This window comes from Mus pahari, chromosome 3 (assembly GCF_900095145.1).
Source record: "Mus pahari chromosome 3, PAHARI_EIJ_v1.1, whole genome shotgun sequence".
NCBI classification, from domain to species: Eukaryota; Metazoa; Chordata; class Mammalia; order Rodentia; family Muridae; genus Mus; species Mus pahari.
In genome coordinates this window covers 11,560,287-11,583,610 of record NC_034592.1, presented here as the reverse complement: position 1 = coordinate 11,583,610, position 23,324 = coordinate 11,560,287, and the positions used below count along the sequence as shown (strand labels likewise).

The window sequence follows — 23,324 nt, the reverse complement described above, 5'->3', positions numbered from 1 at the left end:
TCCTCCTCCTCCTCCTCTTCTTCTTCTTCTTCTTCTTCTTCTTCTTCTTCTTCTTCTTCTTCTTCTTCTTCTTCTTCTTCTTCTTCTTCTTCTCCTTCCTCCCTCCCTCCCTCTCTTTCTCCCTCTTTCTCTCCCTTTCCTTCTCTCTCTTTTTCTCCCCTCTCTCTGCCACCCCCCACTTATACGTAGTTTCTAATTGTGTCTCTTGATCCTTATTCTAGCCAAAGCTTAACCTCTCCTCTTCTCTAAGTTTGTCAATCATATCTTATCTTAGTTAAGATCAAAACAACAAAGAAACCTAGAGCTGCAGAGAAACAGTGGTGGTTTAGTTAGTGAAGCATATTTTTTCCTACTTTGTGATTGCATTCTGTTAAAGACCCCTCACTCACCCAGCCTCTGAGTCACTGAAGCTACACCAACTACAGTTGCTTGTCCCCCCACCTCCTGCTGTCATCTCCCTCTCCACTCCCATGACTTTGTCTCTCTCTACTAGAGGTTCTTCTAGCCACATCTCTATTTCCCTTATTACCCATCTTAAAGTAATGTGTGTTCATTAAACTCAGATATATAACCTTGTAGCAGAGCTACAGAACCCAGTGCTCTAGCAGGACATGGTGACTGAACTTGGATTGCTTACTATGCACTAGGTCCCCCCCCACACACACACACCACATGTCGATATCCTACAGAACTTCTTGGAGGAAGGAAGGTGAATCATAACCCACAGTGATTGGATCAAAAAGCCTTAAGGTTTGGTAACATAGTAAATTTATTAATATGTGTGCTTTTCAACGCAAAGCCTATCATCTGTTCAGAAGCCACCTCGTCATGTTACATGTCTCCCAGAATTGAATATTGTTTTAATATCAACCCATTTTCTTAAAAAGCAGCATTAATAGCCTCTGATCCTAGGGAAAATGTGGGGTGACTTGGGAGGGAGCTAGAAGTCAAAATGAATACTTAGCAGATGTAATCACCTGCAGGAAGACAGAGCTCTGACTCCTGGGTGGATATTTCTACTACCCTCAGGCAGTTTTGTAGCAGGAATCTGCTAGCCTCTGGAAGCTCAGGGGGAGGAGCCAGAAGAAAGACCTCTAGCATACCTTCTAGGTCCTGGGGAGGCTTCTCTAACATACCTTCCAGGACCTGGGAGGCTAGCAATTGCAAGTTTATGTTTAATCAACTAATTAATAGTTTGGGTTCATAGTTATTTCTATTTTACAGAGTGGCTATAAAGTCTAAGAAATCACCAGAAGATCTTTTTAAGGATCCAGGAGTAGGGACTTTATGCTATAATCTTTTCTTTAAGCTGTACAAGGTGAAAAGTGCCAGGCTTCTCAAGGGAGTCTAGTGAGCATTTAGGTAGGAAGTACTCTGCTCTCCAGAAAGGAGCTTACACAGCCAGAAGAGGAGTTACAGCTGCCTCTGAGGTCTTGGTGTCCAGGAAGAAATCTACGTCATGAGAGTCAGATGGAAGCCTCTGGATGGGCAAGGCTGGCAGAGAAAGAGAACGTTTCTGAACCTTGCTCCCGGTAGGCCTCTCTCCTTAGGTTTATGGAAGCCAGGGTGCAGGGTGTAGATCAGGCACACTCAGAGCCCAGACCCAGAGGGCCTTTACATCTTTAGGAAGGTGAAGCACCATACCGATTGCTCAAGAAACTGCCAAATCTTAGCCATAGGGAAGAAGTTGCCCATATACTGCTCAGCATACTTATAGAATATATAGGGCACAAGCAAGTTGGAAACAGCCTCCAGAAATCTTTGAAAGAGCCCCAAAGTTCATCCTACATAGGAAAAACTAGGGCATGGTAGCTTTCAGGTTCAATACAGCTCATGTGACCCAGGTGTTTGCAGCACTCTGGTCTCTGTAGGTTTTGGAAACCTACAGACTAGGCTTTAGGAACTAGCCTCATGTTAAGATCACCAGTGCCTCCCCCAGACATTCAGAGGCTTGTTGACATATACAGCAGCTTCATCCTTGGGAATACAGACATTGGGGTCCCTTTCTGGGAGGGAGGTGACAGGGTTAATCTAAGGGCTGAGGGAGGCAGAGAGAAAAGGCCTTGAAACAACAGTGAAGCCAACCAGATTAATGGAGGAAGAGAGAGGGGGGACACCATTAGGAAGACAAAGAGAAAATCACGCTGGAGCAATAGAAAGGGAAATCTAATATCAACTAGGGAAAAATAAATGGAGATTAGGGCAAACAAATTAGCTTTAATGGGTTCAATGCTAATACAAGAATAACAGCAGAGCTGCGGATGCCTTTGAGGGAAGATGGGATAAAGAACCTGGGCAGTCATGCAGGCAGTGGAGATTATGCAGGGGGTGGCCAAAGGGGCCGGGGGAGGGGGAGAGAGGGGAGGCAGAGATGGGAAAGCACAAGGAAAAGGGGGCCTAGAAGGGCCTGCTGTCTTTGATAGGAAGGGGCTGGGGCACTAGTGACAGTAGGGTCAGAGGAATAATTAACACTGGGTAGAAATAAGGGAAAACGAGTGAAGGAGACAGAGGACAGGGGGACCTACAGCTGGGCAGGCAGAAGGAAAGAAGTACAAGCAGACTTAAAAAGAACAGAGGACAACAAACCAATATGGAAGAGTAGGGGACAGAAAAGAATTGCATTTTTTTTTCTCACTGAAAAGAAAATAGTGAAAATAGTGAAGACATAGAGAGACACTGATCTATATGATGGGAAACCTGGGTATAGTTTTAAATTGGGTTTGGGAACCACACACACTTGGTAGGTGGTGTTGAAGGCATGGTCACTCTTAGGTAGGGTCACTGTCAGGGGTGGCAGAGGTCACAAAGTGCAGAGTATTTGTGTAGGTGTCACATGTAGAGATCCCAGCTTGAGGGTCAGTTTGGGCCCTGCTGTAATGTGCAGCCTTGGGCAAATTCCTTACAATCTCTGCTCCCCACTCTGCCATATGCAAAGTGGAGGTGGTGTGCTTTCTACCTCAAGGGTTGTGAAGCTAATGCAATGAAAAGATGCACTTCTGCTTGGCTCAGGAAGAAGCATGTTTCTTGATGTTGCCTGTAGCCATTATTCCTAAGCAGTAACTAACTCAGGAATGGGGGTGGATACAGAACACAACCCACCTTCCTTCTTCCTTCTCTTTTCTCCTTTTTAAAGCCAATATTGGTAAGACACAGGTCAACTTTGGTTCATGTTCAGTTATTACCCTTTTATCCACCATTTGTCTCCTGCTTCTGCATTTATGTCACCACCGCCTCCATACCAGAGTACCAGAGATGAAGTGATAGTACTAACCCTTCTCAGCCACAGTGCCCCTGGGCTATCTCAGCAAGGGCATCTTCCCCTGCTATAGGTGTAGCCTTCTACTCCTATAAGGAGATAATATTTGGTCTAGCTGAGCTTCAGATCATAGAAGATTCAGAATTGCTGCTGGTTCTCCCAACTGCCTTAACTCTCAGAGCAAGCCAGAGCAGAGGAAGGCATCCGAAAGAATTCCCAGGAGTCAATGAGTAACCACCCAGTCATGCACTTCAGGAGGAAAAGGAGCACTGTGGTTATTCTTGACCCCCACTGCATCCAGAACCAAGCTCCTCTCATCACTAAGGATTGTAAAATACTAACATCAGAAAACAGCCCAGGCAGGAGGCCCAGTGTTGCAGGAGGATTTGCTACTTGCTGAGATGTGAAAAATTAAATCGAAACCATTTCAGGAAGAACCATCCATGAGACCATAACCCCAAAAGGATGGCTATCAAGATGGATACAGCAATGGCAAACCTCAGCAGACGGCCTACTAAGCCTAGGTTCCATGCTAAGTTCATAGGTGTCTCATATCTAAGCAACACAGCTACACGGGGAGTGAAGGTCAGAACTGAGAGGTCAAGTACAAGTTTTCTGGCCTCCATCCTATACAGCCTCAGAGAATGAGGTTCATATATTCATTAGTGAATATGGATATACGAACCCCGCCCAGGAGCCACTTCCAGAGCACATGAGGTGAAGCTGTCTCTCCACTGAGTGTCTATGGTGAAGTGCTCAATGGGGAAGTCAGGTCAGGAGCATTTTAACTTGTTGGTACTAAAGACGTTTTGGTTTTTGAAAACATTTCCTATTTTGGAAATTTGGATTAGCGATAAGCAACCCAGACCTCAGTGACTCTCAGAGCCTTTCTTCGTGCTTTTGTATTCTTTGACACCCAGGAGATTTTGTTTAAACCCGCTGCTGACATTCTTAGGGACAGGTTTACATCTTCTGACCACACTCCAAGTGATGCTGCCAGAAGAATTCCAAGGAAACAAGGTTCTAGGATTCAGATGGATTTAGTCATGGTACTTGAAGGTAGTAGTGTGCTTCCAGGCAGTGAGGTGCAGGAAGCAGTTTCATTTCTTTTTACTGAATGAACTATGAAAGACACAAAGTGGCACTGCCCTCATAGTCATGGGTCAAAAATTTCTTCTCAAGCTGGTGTCTGAGCTCTTAGGAAAGGCAACTTCTACTGCTAATCCTATCTCCCTAGCTTGAGCTGGGACGCACGGGTCTTCTCCCCGACAGAACTGCAAGCTTCCCAAGGCCAGAGCTGTGTAGTCACCCCAACATTTTTCATGAAAACTTTTGACCAGAGTTAGCAATAAAAGACTTCATAGTTAGGAATTTTAACACCCACACTGATGACAATTTCCTCATTGGTGGAAATCTGTAACAATAAAACAGCACTTCTTTCTCCATAAGAAGTTCCTCAAAGCACGCGCCCACATTCATGCATAAAGCTGGCTCCTCACAGAGGTATGAAGCCCAGGAGGACTCATCCATGTAATGTGACCATCTGAGGCTTGGGTAAGCGCCAGCAGAAAGGCCACTGCATCCATCTGTGTGTCCTTCAGAAGCAACGCAAACCTCCCTTTTCCTGGGCTGTTATATGTGGAACTCCTTTAAATAGTTACATCTAAGAATGTGGGTAACAGAATTCTCTTGAAGGCAAAATATATGTAGCTTCCTCTCGACCTCCTCGTGCCATCTTTCCTTCATCCTTGTCTTTGAACTTCCTGCTTTCCCTCACTTTTTCTTTTCCCTCCTTCCATTTACATTCCTTCTTTCCTTCCAACAATGAATTAAATAAGCATGATTTAGTGTCACAGTGTTCCAAGCACTACTTTGGATGCTAGGGTTTCAGTAAATCACAACAACAACAACAACACAACAACAGCAACAACAACAACAGCAACAGCAACAGCAACAACAACTGTTAAACCCAGTTTCTTGAGGGATTCCTCAAGAAACAGTTTATCCAGCATGACACACTTAATAGTTGCACACTTATAGTCTGATGGATGTGGTGGTAGAGCCGGGGCCTCGACTTCTTTAGGAGAAAGAACCAGAGGGAGCAGGCAAGAAAAAAAACTTGGAAGACTTCCTGTAAAGGCTAACTTTTTTTTTTTTTTTTTTTTTTTGGTTTTTCGAGACAGGGTTTCTCTGTGTAGCCCTGGCTGTCTTGGAACTCACTCTGTAGACCAGGCTGGCCTCAAACTCAGAAATTCGCCTGAAAGGCTAACTCTTAAGATATAAATGAGATGAAAATAAAGTAATGGTACTCCAGGCATGGGCCTCCAGGGCAGGACTTAGGCACTTTGATGGAAATGGTACTAAAGTAGTGATTTTAAGGCACAGATGGTAGGAATGAGTCAAGAGAGAAAAGAAAGGTCATGGTGGGTCTTGTTTGCTAAATTTAGATGCTTGGACTTACCATGAATGAAAGGATGCCTTGTCTTTTCTTTAACCATTCTTAAACATGGGAGCGTTACATCCAGATATAAGTTTGGATGTACTTATTTCCAGCTGCAAAACAAAGAGTTATATGGGGAAGGTTGTGGGGTGGCGCTCAATGAGTTCAGGGAACCACTCCTACCTGTCTAGATTCTGTTACCTGTGGGGGTTTCCTCTTGTCCTTCTTGAAATGATTCTATTTCCCTTGTCCCCCATCAGTACTCTTTAATTCCACATCCATTGTCTCCTTGTAAAGATGTTAAGTACTAAGCATTCATTTGAGTGTTGATTTGCCGACTGTGTAACTCCTCTTAGACTGTCACTGGAATAAAAGCTCCAGGGAGGTAAAGATCAGATTTATGTACTCACTTCTGCTAAAGTATTTGGTATGTCATAGTGCATAAGAAAATGTTGAGTACATGGGTTTTTAAATGCTGAAGACAGTTAGAAGATATTGGTATAAATGTTTAGAGATAGAAATGATGTGTGGTCTGCTGAATATAAAAGAATGGAAAATGCTAGAAATGGTTGGCTAATTCATATGGGATATATTTATTTAATGTGTTGTATATTTTAACCGAAAGTGAACAAATATTTTTGACCTCACATGGCTTCAATCTGATAACAGACAAAACCCCAGACACCCTTCTCCTCATTCATATTTTTTCCTGACTATGAAAATTTCCCTTCTTATTTTCAGAAAAGTTTCTCAAAAACAGCCATACTTGATGCTAGGGAGAGCATAGATGAATTTTATTTCATTTTATAATCCAAGTATGGGCCTAGTAGAAAGTGAGTGGTAAAAATTGATTTTTGAAATAGGACAACAAATTATATAGTGAATTTCAAGAACATTTGAAACATGAGCAATATATGAGAAGTGAATGAGAAAGGCAAACAGTCGCTTTCAAAGGTAAAGATTGACACTGTCTCTTCTGGAGCTTCCCTTAGTAGGATAAGTGGTCGGCAGAAAGACACCAAAGGTCATGCAGAGAGGCGGAGGGGGTACAAGGGGAAGGCAGAGTGGATCCATGATGCAGCTTTCCAGAAGGACACCTCAGGATGTGATGAGCTCACAGATTCAAGTGATCTGCTCTACTAAAGTGAGACAGAGGTAGTCCATGGTCCCAGAACACTTCTTTAGGAACAGTTTGAGACAAAGTCCTTGGATTTTTATTCCATAAAGGTATAAAGTCAAGATGGAGATGTTGCAAGGTTGTGGGCATTGCAGACCTGAAAGCCAGTGTCCTGGGGAAGGGCAACACCAGAGTGAGAGCCTGAAGACATTAGCATTAGCAAGGCTTACTTACTCTTCACAGAAGATGGGAGATAGCATGATTTGAAGGGTACCCCAAGGCAGTCACTGCACATCTAACTATACCTTGCCAAGGGTTGCCCACTCTTGGAGCAAAAGCAAAAAAAAAAAAAAAAAAAAAAAAAAAAAATCCACAGATAGTAAAATTCAGTTTTGTTTTGCTTTTACAGCACAGCATGGCACACTGAGCAATTGTTATTTGGGGCTGAGCTTTAAGGAATCAAGAAGATGAAAAAAGAAAAAGAAGTACCATGGAATGGGATGTGAGGGTCCCACAGCAGGGACTCTGAGTCGGGTGCTAAGACTTGACCTCTCCCCTGGAGGAATCCATAAAGGGAACCAGATAGATAATGTTGTTGGTTAAAGTCATTGACATGATAGTGCTACAGAAGATCGTGGGATAGCAGGAAAGGTGTGCTTCTGTCTTAAGTGCTTCTGTGATGAGAGTTTTAAGTGATGTCTCTGTTTCATTCTTCCATCCTAACTTCTCAGAAAGTTCTGAGTGGAGAAGAAATTACCAAACAATATCTTTGGGTCTCCCACAGTGGTCATTTCTCCAAAGGATGCTTCTAGACAGCAAACATCACCTAAAGCTTTACAGACCTGCAAATTCATTTAACTCACCCCAAGTCCTCCCTGCCCTGTAAAACTTGGGTTTCCCCATCTGAAGAGTCATACTCAAGAACTTCCTTTTATCCGGCCAGTCTTCCTCTTAACATCGCCACCTGTCTCCACCCACAGCTCCCAAGGTCTTTTGAGACCTTTGCTTATGAAGCTTCAAACCTCTTCCTGATTTACATTTTCCCCAACCCTACCTCTGGATCAAGTATAGAGCTCCTACTGATCCCTGGCTTCCGGTCTTCCGGCTTACCTGCCGGTAGAGTACAAAGCAGCAGGGAGACAGTGGGCATCAGTCCCTTGCAGAGGGCAGGAAGGAAGCCTGCACCCACCTCTGGGCACTTGGTGGTAAATCAACTAGAGAAGTCCACTCCCCCACACCGGACACAGAAACTCAAAAGCCCTTCCATCACAGAACTCAGTTCAGCCCATAGAGGCCATCCTCATAAGCAGCCATTTGGCCTTCCCAATCTTTATGCATAATCTATAGAGGGAGTAAATAACATTCAACTTGGTCAAGACTTTATGCAAGGAATTTTTTACTTTCTACAGCTACTTATCTATCTATCTATCTATCTATCTGTCTGTCTGTCTGTCTGTCTGTCTATCTATCTATCTATCTATCATCTATCTATCTATCTGTCATCTATCTATCTATCTATCTATCTATCTATCCATCCATCCATTCATTTCAGTCATTCCTTTGATTTCTCTTTAACTGCCTGTATGCTTCTCCAAGCGACTTCTACCTTAACATGAAGATTTTCAATTAATCTGGCTGTGTCTCCCGAAAAGGATTTAAACATTCATTTCTTTTTTTTTAAATTATTATTATTATTTTCTTTATTTACATTTCAAATGCTATCCCAAAAGTTCCCTATACCCCCCCCCGCCCCTGTCCCCTACCCACCCACTCCCACAACTTGGCCCAGGCATTCCCTTGTGCTGGGTCATATAAAGTTTGCAAGACCACAGGGCCTCTCTTCCCAGTGATGGCTGATTAGGCCATCTTCTGCTACATATGCAGCTAGAGACACAGGCTCAGGGGGTACTGGTTAGTTCATATTGTTGTTCCACTACAGGATTGCAGCCCCCTTCAGCTCCTTGGGTACTTTCTCTAGCTCCTCCATTGGGGACCCTGTGTTCCATCCAATAGCTGGCTGTGAGCATCCACTTCTGTGTTTGCCAGGCACTGGCATAGCCTCACAAGAGGCCGCAATATCAGGGTCCCTTCAGCAGAATCTTGCTGGCATAAACATTCATTTCTTGTTCCAGGTTACATACCCAATCCTTTGTGCTTGAGTCACTATTAGCATTTTGTTAATATGTGTGGAATTGAAATGAAAGTCATTAAATACACATAATAATTATAACACTTGAAAAATGATTGGAGAAAGAAAGAATATCATCTTGTTCATTTGTTTTGGCATCCATTGCTCAACACCCAGTCTAAACCAGTGGTTCCAAAGTCTCTGCAGTCATACAATCTAGAAGTTTCTCCAAAGCACACTTTTAAAAAAGCTTTTGTTAATTCTTTGAGAATTTACTATGACGTATCTTGATCATATTCATTCATCCCCCCAACTCTTCACAGATCATCCTCCACCTCCCTATCCACCGAATCCCCCCATCTTGTGTGTGTGTGTGGGGGGGGGCAGGGTGTATACACACACACACACACACACACACACACACACACGTTAATCCATGGAGTCAAGTTTTTGTTGGCCACCTACTTCTGAGAGTGGAACCAGATGTTGCACCATTAAAGAACTAACGTTTCCTTTCCTATCAGCAATCAAATACAAATAGATCCTCAGCTTCAAGTGTTCTTTCCATCTTCCATGATGGGCTCTTACCTGGTGTGAGCTTGTGCAGGTCTTGTGCATACTGTCACAGTCCTTGTGAGCTTGTATGTGCAGCTGTTTTGTTGTGCCCCCCCCCCCAACACTGTGTCCTTGAATTCACCCACCACCTCTGGCTCTTATAATCTTCTTACCTCCTTTTCTGCATAGATCTCTGACCTTGAGGGGAGGATGTGATATTTATATTCCATTTAGGGCTAAGCATTCCAAAGTCACTTCCTCTCTTCACAGTGAACGGCTATGGGCCTCTGACAAACAAAAATTCTTGGTTCCACCCTAGTTAACTGATTTAAAAACTTAAGGTATTGTATTCAATAGGTCTTTATTCAATAAACCCTACTATTGACCCTGGTGTGTATTTCAATTTGAGAACTCCTTCGTCTTAGGGCCAAGTCAGAGTTACCACCGTGTTATATCAAGCACATTATTGCTACAAAGAAAACCTTTACATTTATATCAAGACTTTTAGCTAATAAAATGCTTCTTTATCTCCATCCCAACATTGCTATTGCTATTATCAGTAGCAGGTACAATTAAAAATGCTGTCAAACTCTATGTCATGCCTACAGCTAGAAACAACCAAATCTACTCAAATGATATAGCTAAAACACATAGAATCAAGGCAGAAATATGACCCAAGCTCTTCCCCAATAAAATAATGCCTTAGAAAACTCACAGTTCAGGGTCCAGAGTTGTGATTGTCTGCTGTATATGTAGTGAGCTTCAGTAGGGTTCTGAGCATGTGGATTTCCAAGGATGCTGAGTCAGCCCTTAGGATAATTTAGGACTCTAGTTTGTACCTACCGTCTCTATTGGAGAACCACATGAGTAAATTGTGCTTTTTTGTTTTGTTTTGTTTTCAGGCAAAATGTTCAATTTGTGACACCTCTATAACTAACACACACACACACACACACACACACACACACACACACATACACACACACTCAATCTGACTTCTAGATAGACTCTAGCACAAAGATCTATACTCCATGCAGCAAAGGTTCTGGAAAATAGTGACAAACTAGACCTGCCTAAAGTCTTGTCCATTTGGATAGCCATCTGATGTGCCTTGGTGTTCAGAGTGTATATTCCAAAGAATCAAAAGGCAACCATGAGAAATTGGGAGGTAATTTTTCCACAAAGGGCAGCATGGCCAGTGAGGGGTTAGAGGAAATGAGTTTAAAAGCAAGTAAGAGCCACATTGGTTATTGCCTGTACTGGACTGAAAGTCCCCGAGACATCATCTAACTCATGGAAAAGCATTCATCAGGACAGGTGGTGTAGAACAGGACAGCAGAAGCTGTCCTGGAAGACGGACCATCCTGTCCCTCATACTTGGTGCAGAGCCAGTGGGTTTTTTCTCCTAACTTATTGCTCAGTAGAGAGGCTTATGACCTTGTTTGCTCATTTTAAGGGAAATTATCTGTTCTGTTGAAGACATCTTGGGCCCCGAGGAGAATTGGGAGGTGGTTCTGAATGTGCTAAGTCAGTGGGTGATAATGGGCACAGTGTGTCCTGCAAAGGCACTTCCCACCCTAGCCCATAAATATTGTTAACTGGTCACACTGGCCTGGTATTAACTTTCCCTTCTTACTGGCTGATTCTCTACAACTCCCACCCCATGTACAATACTGGCTGCTATGCAGTAAGTTTCAGGATGGTCCTAAGTGTTTGAGATCAGACCATTCTGCTCCCCACCCTAAGCTAGATCACCAGATTCAGTTCCTGGTGTGAAAATATGCTAGTCATGCCTAGGCAATGACACTGTCATCACAAGGTCGCAGAGACAGGATCCCCTCCAGCCTTCAATCAAGGACCCACAAAGAAGCAGCAATCATTGGATCTCTAACCAAGAGATCTCTTCCCAAGAGCTAAGTCATTTGAGTGAAGCCACAGAAATGCTCTTTATGGTCTTCTCTTTGGAAATTGTATATATCAGTCCTGAAATTAACACACCATTAATTGAAAAGCAGTTCCAAGTAGTGCAAATCTAAGAGACACCTTTGCATATACTATTCCCATGGCTCACACAGGATCCCCTTCTCTCATCTAGCACTTCTTTGCTTTGAGTCTCAGCTTGCATTTTAAAAAGAACTCTTCTGTGCTTCTCTGACCAGGGGCGGGTCTACTGATTCAATAATTACCTGTCTAAGCCTGAGATTCCAGAAAAGATCATGAGGGATGCTAATTAGCTGGCTTAGGCTCCTACTGCGATAAGCCCTGTGAGATGGGTGCAAGTATGCAGGTGGCTTTATTCACCTTGGGGCTTCAGAACCTGGGAAAGCACCTGACATGTACTAGGCACTCAGCAGGTATGGATCTGACCAGATATGTATGGTCAGAATGAAGTACAGAATCAGTTCAGAGGGTCGAGTCAGGGAAGCCGCTAAGGCTTGGCTTGTCATGCACTGTACTGTACCACTCTGTCCCCAGTCTGATATAGTGGTACAAAACTCATGGGACGTCTCCTAGTTAATTTTCAACCTGGTATTTTAGTTCTCTAATCTGTTAAAAAGAGACACGAATTTGGGATTGCTTAATGCAAGACAGCCGCAGACAGGGCTCAGTCCATTCTGACTAACCTCAACCAGAGACTCTCCTTCACTTTTTGGTGTTTGTGTTATAAAATATGGTTCTGTGGTTTAAAAGGAGCAAGACAAATGGAAAGACCACCCATCTCATCTTGTACCTTCATGTCGACAAAAAGAAAAGAAAGTCCAGGGGAAGGGAGATATTTTCTTCTCTGTCACTCAGTGTCCGTTTAAGGAAACCCTGACTTCTCCACTCCAACATGTCTGCATATGGAAGGAAATGGGGAAAGGGAAGGGCTGGGCTCCCGAATGTGATGGAGCAGAGCTAAAGGGCTCTCAGAAAGCCCTTCTTTCGAATGCTCACATGACAGATGGGCTGAGCAGTTTATGTTACTTGTGCCAACCTCCTAGGGGTGTGTTTCTGAGTAAGACAGGGTGCAAGTGGAGGAACCACTGAAAGACCTGACCATGGAGTGCCCAGCCATGCCCTCCCACCTACTCATACTCAAGACTAACTCATCTGACATTTATCTCCTGGTTCTGACACTTGTCCCTGACAATTCTGTCTTTTTTTTAGGTCATGGAGGGCTGAATCAACTAGGAGGGGCCTTTGTGAATGGCAGGCCTCTGCCGGAAGTTGTACGTCAACGCATTGTGGACTTGGCCCACCAGGGTGTGAGGCCCTGTGATATTTCTCGCCAGCTCCGTGTCAGCCATGGCTGTGTAAGCAAGATCCTTGGCAGGTAAGCACGAAATTCACCACATACCACTTTTCTCTGCAAGGCTTGTCTTCTGTAGTCAACCTCATAGCTGCTGGCCCATGTACTATCTGATTTTGTGTTTTTCAAGGCAAAACTTTCAGAATATCATTTGCAAGAAGCAATTAAAGTGTCTGATGAAATCTATAGCCCCACTGAACACTTCCCAGGTTGGCCCGTGGCTCCTGTAGGATGAGCAGGAAGCACGAAACTCAGACACATGGAGGTCTGAGAGCCATCCATTTGTAAGACGCAACGTGGTGCTTCACTGCTCTGGCTGTGCCAGGAACCTCTAAATAATCAATAAGAAGGTCAGGATCTAGGCTCCAGCACAAGCCAATAAAAGGGAGTGGACTCAAATTTATGTACCTCATTGGCCTCCACCTCACTGAAGTGACTTTGATTATCTCAGTCGATCGGGGCTGGAACACAAAGCCTTCTGACATGGCCATCAGAAATACTATTTAAGGAGAGAGTTTGAAAGTTCCAGAGTTCCATGTCCTGTCCACCTTACTCTCCAACCCACCACACAGACTCACATGTAGGTTCAAGGGAAATTAAGGGTCTGGTCTGTAAAGAACCATGGAGAGCCCTGGCTCTCTGCCTGAAATTGCTAGAGGGAAAGTGGCCTTTTCTTAGGGCCAAGGAAAGAGTATTGTTAAGAAAATTGTAAAGTCCCAGAGAGAAGAACTTTGAATGGCAAGGACAATGGCCTTTTAAAAGACTCACGCTTTGTTTTATTCATTGGTAGAAGAGACCAGAGGAGACAAAGAAGACCAGAGTCTTGATTAAGCCACTCATCTGTCAGCTAGTTGTGGGTTCGATAGGCTCTGAAGGAGGGAGCTCATGTTTAGGGGTTGAATCAGGTCAGGGATTCTAAGTGAGGCTGGACTTCAGAAGCAGCTTTAACTTGAACCATGAGAACTTGCTTGAAAACCAGAGAGCAAAGGGTGAAGGAGATGACTCAGATTTGGACCAGGCAAAGGTGACCCAGCAAGACAGCAGCTGGCTTTCCTGAGTTAGGCCAGGAGAACAAAGGAGGGGAGTCAGAGAGACAGTCATGCTAAGAGAAGGTGGATGCAAGCCTGAGACTCCCCAGCATCAATACTGAAACATCCTCTCTTACAAGGGAGCTCTCTGTGGGCTTTATGATGCAAATACAGCGAGCTGGTCTGGGGAGAAGCCTTTGCAGAGGGGTCTTGCTTTGGCAGTAGCAGAAATCTACCCAAATAAATGAATCCATGGAGAGAAATCCAGTGTTAGGCTGAGCAGGAGTCAGGGGAAGGACATGTCTCAGTTCCACACCTCTCCTCAGGAGACTCAGAGGGGACAGAGGCCCTGGCCAGGTCCATGTTCAAAGGCCCCACCTGCTTATTGGGTAATTTTGGGGGGTTCTCTATTGGAGTAGGTACTACGAGACTGGCAGCATCCGGCCTGGAGTGATAGGGGGCTCCAAGCCCAAGGTGGCCACCCCCAAGGTGGTGGAGAAGATAGGAGACTACAAGCGGCAGAACCCTACCATGTTTGCTTGGGAGATCCGGGACCGGCTCCTGGCAGAAGGCGTTTGTGACAATGACACTGTCCCCAGTGTCAGCTCCATCAACAGGTGAGAGACAGCAGTTTCTGGCACCCTCCTGGACCCTAGGGTACTGGAAGAGTCCTGTAAGAAACACAAAGGGTGGGATATTGCTATTTGGATGAGACTTTAATTTGAAGAATCAGGCAGGAGCTCCTCAGCCTGGCACATGCCACCCCTTCCAGCCTTCTCTTGTTCCTGCTGTGGCACCTCCCTCTGTCCCCACACTATGTTGCGCTTCCTCAAACACCACATACTCTTTCATTCTGTGAAAGAAGTTCCTTGATGATTTCCTGGCCCTCGCTGACTACTTGGTCACATGTGCACTTTTGCTCACTACCTTTTCATCACAGTTGTTCACTCATTCATTCACACATCATTCATTCACTCATTTTGTATTAGTTCCCAGAGCACAGGATCCCTGTCCTTGTGGAGTTCACAGTCTACCAGTAACACAGACACAGAGTACCCACAAAGACAGGGCAAAAATGCAGCTACTGGTCCTGCTGAGGGTAGGAGCCTAAAAACAGCAGGGGTAACCTATGGTAACTTGTCTCAGGGAAGTCATGAAAGCCTTTCTTTAAGTAATAAGCAGAGAATGGGAATTAACTAGATGAAGAGGGATACCACAGAATTTTGACATAGCATTTAAAGGCCCTGTGGTTAATGAGAGCTTGCACAAGGAGATGAAAGAGGAGATACAAGAAAGGCTCACTATAAGGCTGCTACATGGACTATAAGATGCCAGAAGAAACTGCCCCTAAGAAGCCTGTGGGCACTGGAACATATTCCTGTCTTTGATGACTATGCAGCAGGTAGCCATTAGAGCCATTAGAGTATTTTAGGCAGGAAGCTGATTTGTATTAGAAAACACTTAGTCTGGCTGAAAAGGGCAGAATCAGCTAGAGTAAGGTTCAGGAAGGGCCAATTGAGGAGCAGAGCAGCTGGTGGGTGGCACACATTCAGATGTTAACAGTGAGATACAAAACAGGATCAGTCCTGGGGTCTAGCAAGGCTAAATCTACAGATCCCTGTTAAGCTGCAGCTAGCTATATTTGTGCCTTGAGACAGTCATGTTTCTAGTCTTGACACGGGACATGAGCAGTCAGGTATGAGAATGAGGTAAGGCCAGTTTAATGTGAACTCAGTGAGTTGAAGACACATTTAAGATCTCCAAGTGGGTTGTCATGAAGGTGAGTGGACTCAGGACAACCACAGCTCCTGACTCATCCTCTTTCTCTAACAGTCCTTCTGCTTCCTCACAGAATCATCCGGACCAAAGTGCAGCAGCCATTCAACCTCCCCATGGACAGCTGTGTGGCCACCAAGTCTCTGAGCCCAGGACACACACTGAGTGAGTGTCTAGGGATTTGGCTGTTCCCATACCTTTGAATGTAGACCCAATCTACACAGTCATACAGACATAGACATAACCACATACAGACACAGCCATACAAGAGCATATGACTGCTCATACGCCTGTACATGGACTGAGCTTTTACCCTGAGGCAATGTCTATTTCAATGGTCACGGGATATTCATAGGAACATGGTGAAATGGATACACTCAGACAAATGACATTCTAGGAAGACTTCCTACCAGCAGGTCCCTGAAGGGCTGTAGCTCTCCAGGGCCTCTGTTCACAGCATAGCCTGCTGCTCTGCATCCATGGTGGTGATAGCGGCTATGTGGAGTATTACACCTATTTCTGATCCTCTCCTTATTCCTTTGCAGTCCCCAGCTCAGCTGTAACACCCCCAGAGTCACCCCAGTCGGATTCCTTGGGCTCTACCTACTCTATCAACGGGCTCCTAGGAATTGCTCAGCCTGGCAATGACAACAAGAGAAAGATGGATGATAGTGAGTGCTCAGGGGACCTGTGGGTGGCATGAGACACAGGAGAGCACTTTGCTCAAGCTTTGATAGGAAGACAAACCTTTCCTTCTATGGCCCTGGCTTAGTAGGGCTCTGAGACTCCCTTTCACAGGAGCATTGGTCCTTTCCGTTAGCTTGTTCTGCCCCAACCCCTTCAGCCCATCTGCTCCTCTGCTTTGGAGCACTTTGGCCTGGTGGCTTGGTTGAGGAGTCCCCTGAAAGCTTTCTTCCTGCCTGGGGGCACTAGGTGACCAGGACAGCTGTCGGCTAAGCATTGACTCACAGAGCAGCAGCAGTGGTCCTCGAAAGCACCTTCGTACGGACACCTTCAGCCAGCACCATCTCGAGGCCCTTGAGTGCCCGTTTGAGCGGCAGCATTACCCGGAGGCCTATGCCTCCCCCAGCCACACCAAAGGGGAGCAGGTAAGAAGCTGGGGTGCAAGAGATAGACGGGGTAAGCAAGCGCCAGAGCAAAGCATGTCCTCTAGCCGTCAAACAACTTCAAATTGCTCCCACAGGCTTCGTGCACACTCTTGATGCAGTGTCCAGCTTCATGCATGCGTGCCTTACTCACCATATGCCTCCATACCTCTCTCTTCTCACAACCCACATCTGAACTTTGAACCTAGTTTTGCTTTCAGGGCCATCCTTTTTCCTTCAGTGGCTTTCTCCAACAATAGAATTGGGCTCACAATTGTAGTTAAAGCTCACACCCTTCTTATGATGACCTCAACACCACTCCTAGCCCTTTGCATAATCTAGGATTCTGTGTGACTCATGTACTCAAGCACACCAGGCTCATTCACACCTCTCTGCCCTTGTACATCATGTGCCCTCCTTGTAGAATGCCTTTCTTCTCACCACTCTGCCTGGAAAAATACCAGCTGGCTGTGACTCAGGTCAGTCACGCTCTCCATGAATTTGTCCCTGCCCCTCACCTACGATTCACCCCTTGGGACCCTGTCATCCTCCCTGTCTCACACATGATTTCTATTGACTTCTCACAGTGTTTCCTAATAATCTAATGGGGTGGGGGAGGTAAAGGCAAGAAGCTTAGGGGCAGGGTGGCCTCTTGAGACAACTCCGCCATCTCTAGATTCTTATTGCTATTATTACCTTTATTATTATTATTATTATTATTATTATTACTTTTTGTGGTGATGGAGATCAAACCTAGGGTTTCACACACACACACACACACACACACACACACACACACACACACACACTAGACAAGCCCTCTCCCTTTAAAGAATATCCCAAGTCCAGTATTTTAATAGCTTTCCAATGAAGATATATTAAATGAATGAACCAATGAGTCAGTTGAGAAATCAAGAATGATAAGATACAACCTACAGGAAGAGTTCCTCTCCAGACTTTAGGAAAGGAGGAAGAAATAGGTTATAATGGAATGGCTTCGGTAAAAAGCAGGCAATGAACATTCCCATACTGAGGTTGACAAATATCCCAAAATGCAAATAACTACTAAGAGACATGTTCTATGATCTGTCAATGGTACCAGTGTCTGCCTCTTTCATTCCATCTAGTCAAACACTGCAGGAAACTCTTTGGGGTATGGCCAGCCTGTCACTGCTCTTGGCTTGAGGCAAGCCTATAGGTACACCTTGAAGCCCTGAGGGTGACAATGATGATGATGCTAACGAGCAGGTGAAACATTGCCAGCAAATGGCTGGGCTCCTGGCCGTGTGCCAACCCTGACAACTGGGCAGGCAATATGCGTCAGTGATTTTTATCAGCTTTGGCTATGGTAGCTGTGAATGGTGTAGACAAAGTTGGCTATTAGCAGACCCAGGGAGAGGCCTGGGCATTCTTCTGATAGTCAGAGAATGGTTCCAGAAGGCAAGTGTTGAGTCTGCAGAAAGCTTATTCTATGGTAGCATGCAAAATTCAATATGCATATTCTAGCTATCCTTAGAGAATAATGAGGAATTCTGAGGAGACCCTGGGCACCTGCTGGGTCCCAGAGCCATTTACTGGCTTCATCTGTAAGTCATCCAGTGGACTTTGGTTAGAGAGAGCCCCTGTGCCATGCTGGAGGATATGCAAGGAGGATCTTAGGATGGGAGACTTTAGATCTATAGGATACTTGGTAGTCACACAGCTTACCTCTTCAATTTGTATGAGGATAACTCAGTGCCTGGAGCATGGGAGGACTTGGAAATAGACAGTTGCAGAGTTTATGGCTGCAAGCCCTAGTTTTATTCATAAGGATCATTCCACCTTGCCTATTTTTGACATGGTGATCCCATGAACTTTTTTTTTTTTTTTTTTTTGGTGGGGGGTGTCCAGACATGGTTTCTGTGTGTAGCCTTAGCAGTCCTAAAAGTCACTTTGTAGACCTGGTTGGTGTAGAAATCACAGAGATCCATCTGCCTCTGCCTCCCAGTGCTGGGATTAAAGGAGTAGCCCAGGACATTCTTATATAAAAACTAAATGAAACCAGAATACTTGAAAATCATTAAGCTTCTCTAACCCTCAACCTAGAGGAGTAACCTGTCCCCCAGTTATTTCTTCCTTCCCCCATTCAGTCATCAGGTTGGGTTGTGAGCAGCAGATAATCCTAGCCTGAACCTTGCTCTTCTGCCTACTGTGTCTGATTGTGCCACCCAAAAGGAACATGTCCTGTCCAGGCATAGAGGCTTGGTGTCTTTGGGAGGCAAGATAAAACCGATATTTATATATGATCTTAGTTAGCATGGAAAGTCAACAAGGGCGAGAGTGACCTCATTTCTCATCGCAGGGTCATCCCCAGGCAATCTTAGAAATCTGTGTGTCCTTCCTCTATATTTTACACTCACCACCATGTGGGTCACCAGAGTGAGAGAGAAGGTTATGAAGACAGACGAGGAATGTAGCAGTTACTGACTCTTCCCATAGTAACAATACATCTATTATCACTTCTAGCTGAAAGTCTGTGCTTGCTGAGTATTCTATGCCAAGCAAAAATTTATTTAAAATTGCAGTTAATATTTAATCAGTCCTATGTGGTAGATTCTAGAACTCCTATACTTAAAGGTAGGAAAAAAATCAAGGCCCAGAGAGCTCAAATAAAGTACAGCTTCCTGTTGTAGAATCAAAACCATGATTTCACTTCTGAGTCATTATGCTCTCCTGTCCCCAACTCACGTTTAAGCCCAGAAAAAAAGTCCACTCATCAGTGGCATGTTTAAGACATTGATCATAACACCATCTGGTTCTCTAACTTTTTCTTTGGGCTGAGTTTAGAACAGAAACTTGATTTTTAGTATGTATTTTGTTGTCAAGTCAACACATTCACAAGGCATTTCAAACTTTCCTTATATTCTCTAGAAATTAGGTGTTTTGTTCAGTTTCACTAGAGCAACTTCACCCTGCCTCTAAGTAGGCCCTCAGAAGAATGGAACCAGAGTGCCACTTAGTAATTGCTGCTGCATGCTGATGGTGCCCTGGTGGCCTCCAGAATTGACTGCAGCTTCCAAAAGTGCCCTGCATGCAACCAGAAAGCATTGTGACTCCATTGTGACTCCTTGGAGAACTGAGCTCGGTGGAAATTACTGAAAACAATTGTCTTTAGCAGAGCTGTTATATAGCAGAGCTGTTATATAAGTATGGACTGACCAGTCCTTCAATCCAGTCTTGTACAACAGTTTACATAGTACTTTGTGAAATATATGGTCAGTGTGTGGGGAGTGGATGTGTGCTGTCTTGCCTTGGGAAGGACAGCAGAGAGCCAATCATGCCTGTAGCCTAACAAATTATCTTCTCAAGGAGTATCCTTAGGCCATAGGCATGCTCATACCACGGAGTGCCAGTAGGAGCTGGAATGACCGTTGATGCTGAACATAAACCCTAAGTGCTTGATAGAATTTTTGAAACAAAACGAATCCTATATATCTTTCAAGGTGAAACTAAATGTTTCTATGTAAATCTGACACAGTCTTACAGGGTATACCAGTGGGTTACTCAGTAGGAATGGTAGCAGCACAAGCAGATCATGAGCTCTCTGCAAGTGTAAGAGTGATCACTGTACTCAGAGTAGGTATACCTGAGCCTACATCCTTACATCACCTTGCACTTCCTTTAGCTCTGCACTTGCATTTTCTAAGTGAAGGAATCAAGTATTAGTAGAGTAAAACACTGAGCAGCCTCTCCTGCAATCAATTTCAGATCTGGGCGATGCCCTGTGTCTGGGGTCTAAGACCAGCACCCTGTCAGGACATGGTCCTCTGGTGGCCAGTCCATCACATATCTGGACTTCTATGGCAACAGTGGGCCTTGAATTCTGGAACTTGGAAGAGGGAGCCCTAAGCCAGGTCCTGGGAGAGTTCTGGGGCTCTGAGTGGGAGAGCATGGTATGTGGAGCTAAGAGAAAGCAAGAGGACTGAGTCGGGGAGCTTTTCTTAAGAAGACTAGCATCTCCCACTGCAGAGACAGACAGGAGGGTCAGTAGGAAGCCAGGCTTGCTCTACCTCTGCTGACTTCCCTTTGTTCTCCAGGGGCTGTACCCACTGCCCTTACTCAACAGTGCCCTGGATGATGGGAAGGCCACCCTGACACCTTCCAATACACCTCTGGGACGCAACCTCTCGACTCACCAGACATACCCCGTGGTGGCAGGTAGGATGCCCAGAGGCTCCTGAACCATCTGGACTTTACTGTGAGGGTCAGCATGGGTTTGGGGCAGGAGGAGGCCAAGGTGTCTGGCTGGCAGGAGGAAGGTGTTTGGGGTACTGGCCTGGAAAGGAAAAATAGGCTCTGCTGACTGGGCCTCAAAGTGGAGCAAGGGGTGGTACCTTCAGTCTTTGGACCCCCTGGATCTCCCCAATCTTTCTAACAAGGAGAGACCGAGCACACACAGACTTCAGTCTCTCATCCATCTACACTGGCAGAAGGCATATCAGAGAGGTAGAGCCTGCAGCTCCCCTATCTCATTCCATCCAAGGAACTCTAGCCATGGCTCTCCATCCTAGACTCCTCCTACAGCAGCCAGGCCTGCCTCTCCCCATACCCTTACCCCATCTCATGGCTTGGTTTGTGCATGTTCCCACCCCATCATCTCACACCCCTCTCTCCTTGTTGTCTCCCTCCCTCCGGCAGATCCTCATTCACCCTTCGCCATAAAGCAGGAAACCCCAGAGCTCTCCAGTTCTAGCTCCACCCCTTCCTCTTTATCTAGCTCCGCCTTTTTGGATCTTCAGCAAGTCGGCTCTGGGGGCCCAGCAGGTGCCTCGGTCCCACCCTTCAATGCCTTTCCCCATGCTGCCTCCGTGTATGGGCAGTTCACGGGCCAGGCCCTCCTCTCAGGTACGACAGGGAGGTCCTGGGGCTCTGTAGGTGTCGTGGGGTGGGAGGGAGGTCAAGTCCTCAGGTCTGAGGCTAATCTCATTTTTAGGCTAAACATCACTACCCTGTTCTCCAGTTTATCAAGCACATGGTTTTCTCCCTATGGGAGAAGTCGGGAGTCAGAAATAGCCACTTTGAGGGTACCAGCAAGTGGAATACACCACTGCATCTTCCAAGCAGAACATTATCCCAACCAGTCAGGACCTGAGTTATGTCTGTAGGAGTCAAGGTTTGGTTTGGGCACAGGCAGAGACACTTCAAAGTCTTCAGATAGCTGACTGATTATCAACACAGGGTTCCTGGGATGGGGGTAGGGGTGTCTAAGAACCAAGAAGGGAAGTAGTTAGTTTCCAGTTGATCATTGGAACTCTCCTGTGTGAGAGAGCTGTCTCCATTGAATATGAACAGTAAGTGACAGAGAGCATGCCTCCCTGTCTCCTGCTCCCTGGCCCTGTCACCTTGAGAGGTTAAAGCAGACAGACACTGGGAGACTTGGCAGAGACAACCCAGGTTGGACAGTCTAAGCTATCTGGACCAGCTGTATTCCAATATTCTAGGCCTGTCTTGAAACTTAAAATGAAAACCTGCAGCATGCCAGGTGTCCAGCCAGAGCAGCAGAGTAGCTCTGACTGAAGTTGGGGCACTGGGTTGAGACTCTGCAGTGTGACTTTGCCTCCCACTGGATCAAGGTTCGAAGGCCCTGGGACATAAACCCAGGCATGCTATCTTATAAAAGACAGCATTTTCTGTTTGTCTCGACAACTGGTATTTCCCCTTTTCTGCACATCCATGCAACCTTGCCATGGAGATGGGCAGTGTGAGGGCAGAGGCGGTGGTCAAGGGTCTGAAGAAAGGAAAGAATGGTTCACTTGGAGTTTGAAATTTCAGGAGGGTGAAGTCAGCAGAGATGGGTCATTTGTTTTGAGCAAAGTGATTAAAATGCACAAACCTGCGAGCAGAGTGATGTCAGCCAGAGACTGTGGAATGGGGAGTGGAGAGGGAAAGAGATGGCTTGTGTCTGCTGTGGGAGCACGCAGGGCACACTTGTCTGTCTTGTGAGAACGAGAGACTGAGAAGCAGCTAAGGGACCTAAGAGGAAAACAGGGTGAGCAGACTTGTAGGATCTGGGGGTGCATGTATTCAAGAACAGGAAGCAAGTTAAGACTATAGTTTGGAGAGCCAAGCCCAGGTCTGCAGCTTAAGGACAAGGCAGACATATGCCAGTGCTTAAGTCGGTTTAAGGATCAGTGCAGATGTCCTCAGAGACTTCCCACCTAAGGCGTGGACAAGCTGGGACCTAAATGTTCATCTCTTGGCTGAGCCCTCATGGGGTTGAGAGAGCATAGTAGGACAGAGGGATTCTAGAAGTGGAATGAGCTTAAGAAAGCAGAGAGCAAATCACTCCTGTGATATGCTGCAGGAAGAGAGGGTAGAGGGAAAGGTCAGGAAATCTGAAATTAGCCCAGCTCAATCCTCCATGGATCATCCTAGCCCCCCACTCTGTTTGACTTTGCCTAAGAATCCCCTGCCATCTGCTGAAACTATTACCTGCTGCACAGACTTTCTCTCTGAGATTCTGTATCATCTCCAGAAGACCGCCTCTGAGCATCAGTTTTTTTCTGGTCAGCCAAGAAAGGGGCAACATTAGGACTTGGGAAATAATGAGACTTACCTACAGTTCAGCCAGTCCCCTTTAGGACACC

The 23,324-nt window shown here is 45.5% G+C and overlaps 1 protein-coding gene across 4 annotated transcripts in view; it reads left to right on the top strand.

Annotated features, from left to right (window-relative positions):
* Pax8 (paired box 8) overlaps nt 1–23,324 on the top strand; it is a 57,368-nt gene that overhangs the window by 18,920 nt on the left and 15,124 nt on the right. The window contains exons 3-9 of one of the 4 annotated variants that reach the window (XM_029536262.1): nt 12,647–12,812; nt 14,233–14,433; nt 15,669–15,757; nt 16,138–16,263; nt 16,526–16,701; nt 20,775–20,895; nt 21,376–21,582. In XM_029536262.1, coding sequence (XP_029392122.1) covers nt 12,647–12,812; nt 14,233–14,433; nt 15,669–15,757; nt 16,138–16,263; nt 16,526–16,701; nt 20,775–20,895; nt 21,376–21,582 — 1,086 coding nt within the window. The remainder of the gene's footprint in view (nt 1–12,646; nt 12,813–14,232; nt 14,434–15,668; nt 15,758–16,137; nt 16,264–16,525; nt 16,702–20,774; nt 20,896–21,375; nt 21,583–23,324) is intronic. The other 3 variants (XM_021195202.2, XM_029536263.1, XM_029536265.1) reach the window with 3 other exon arrangements.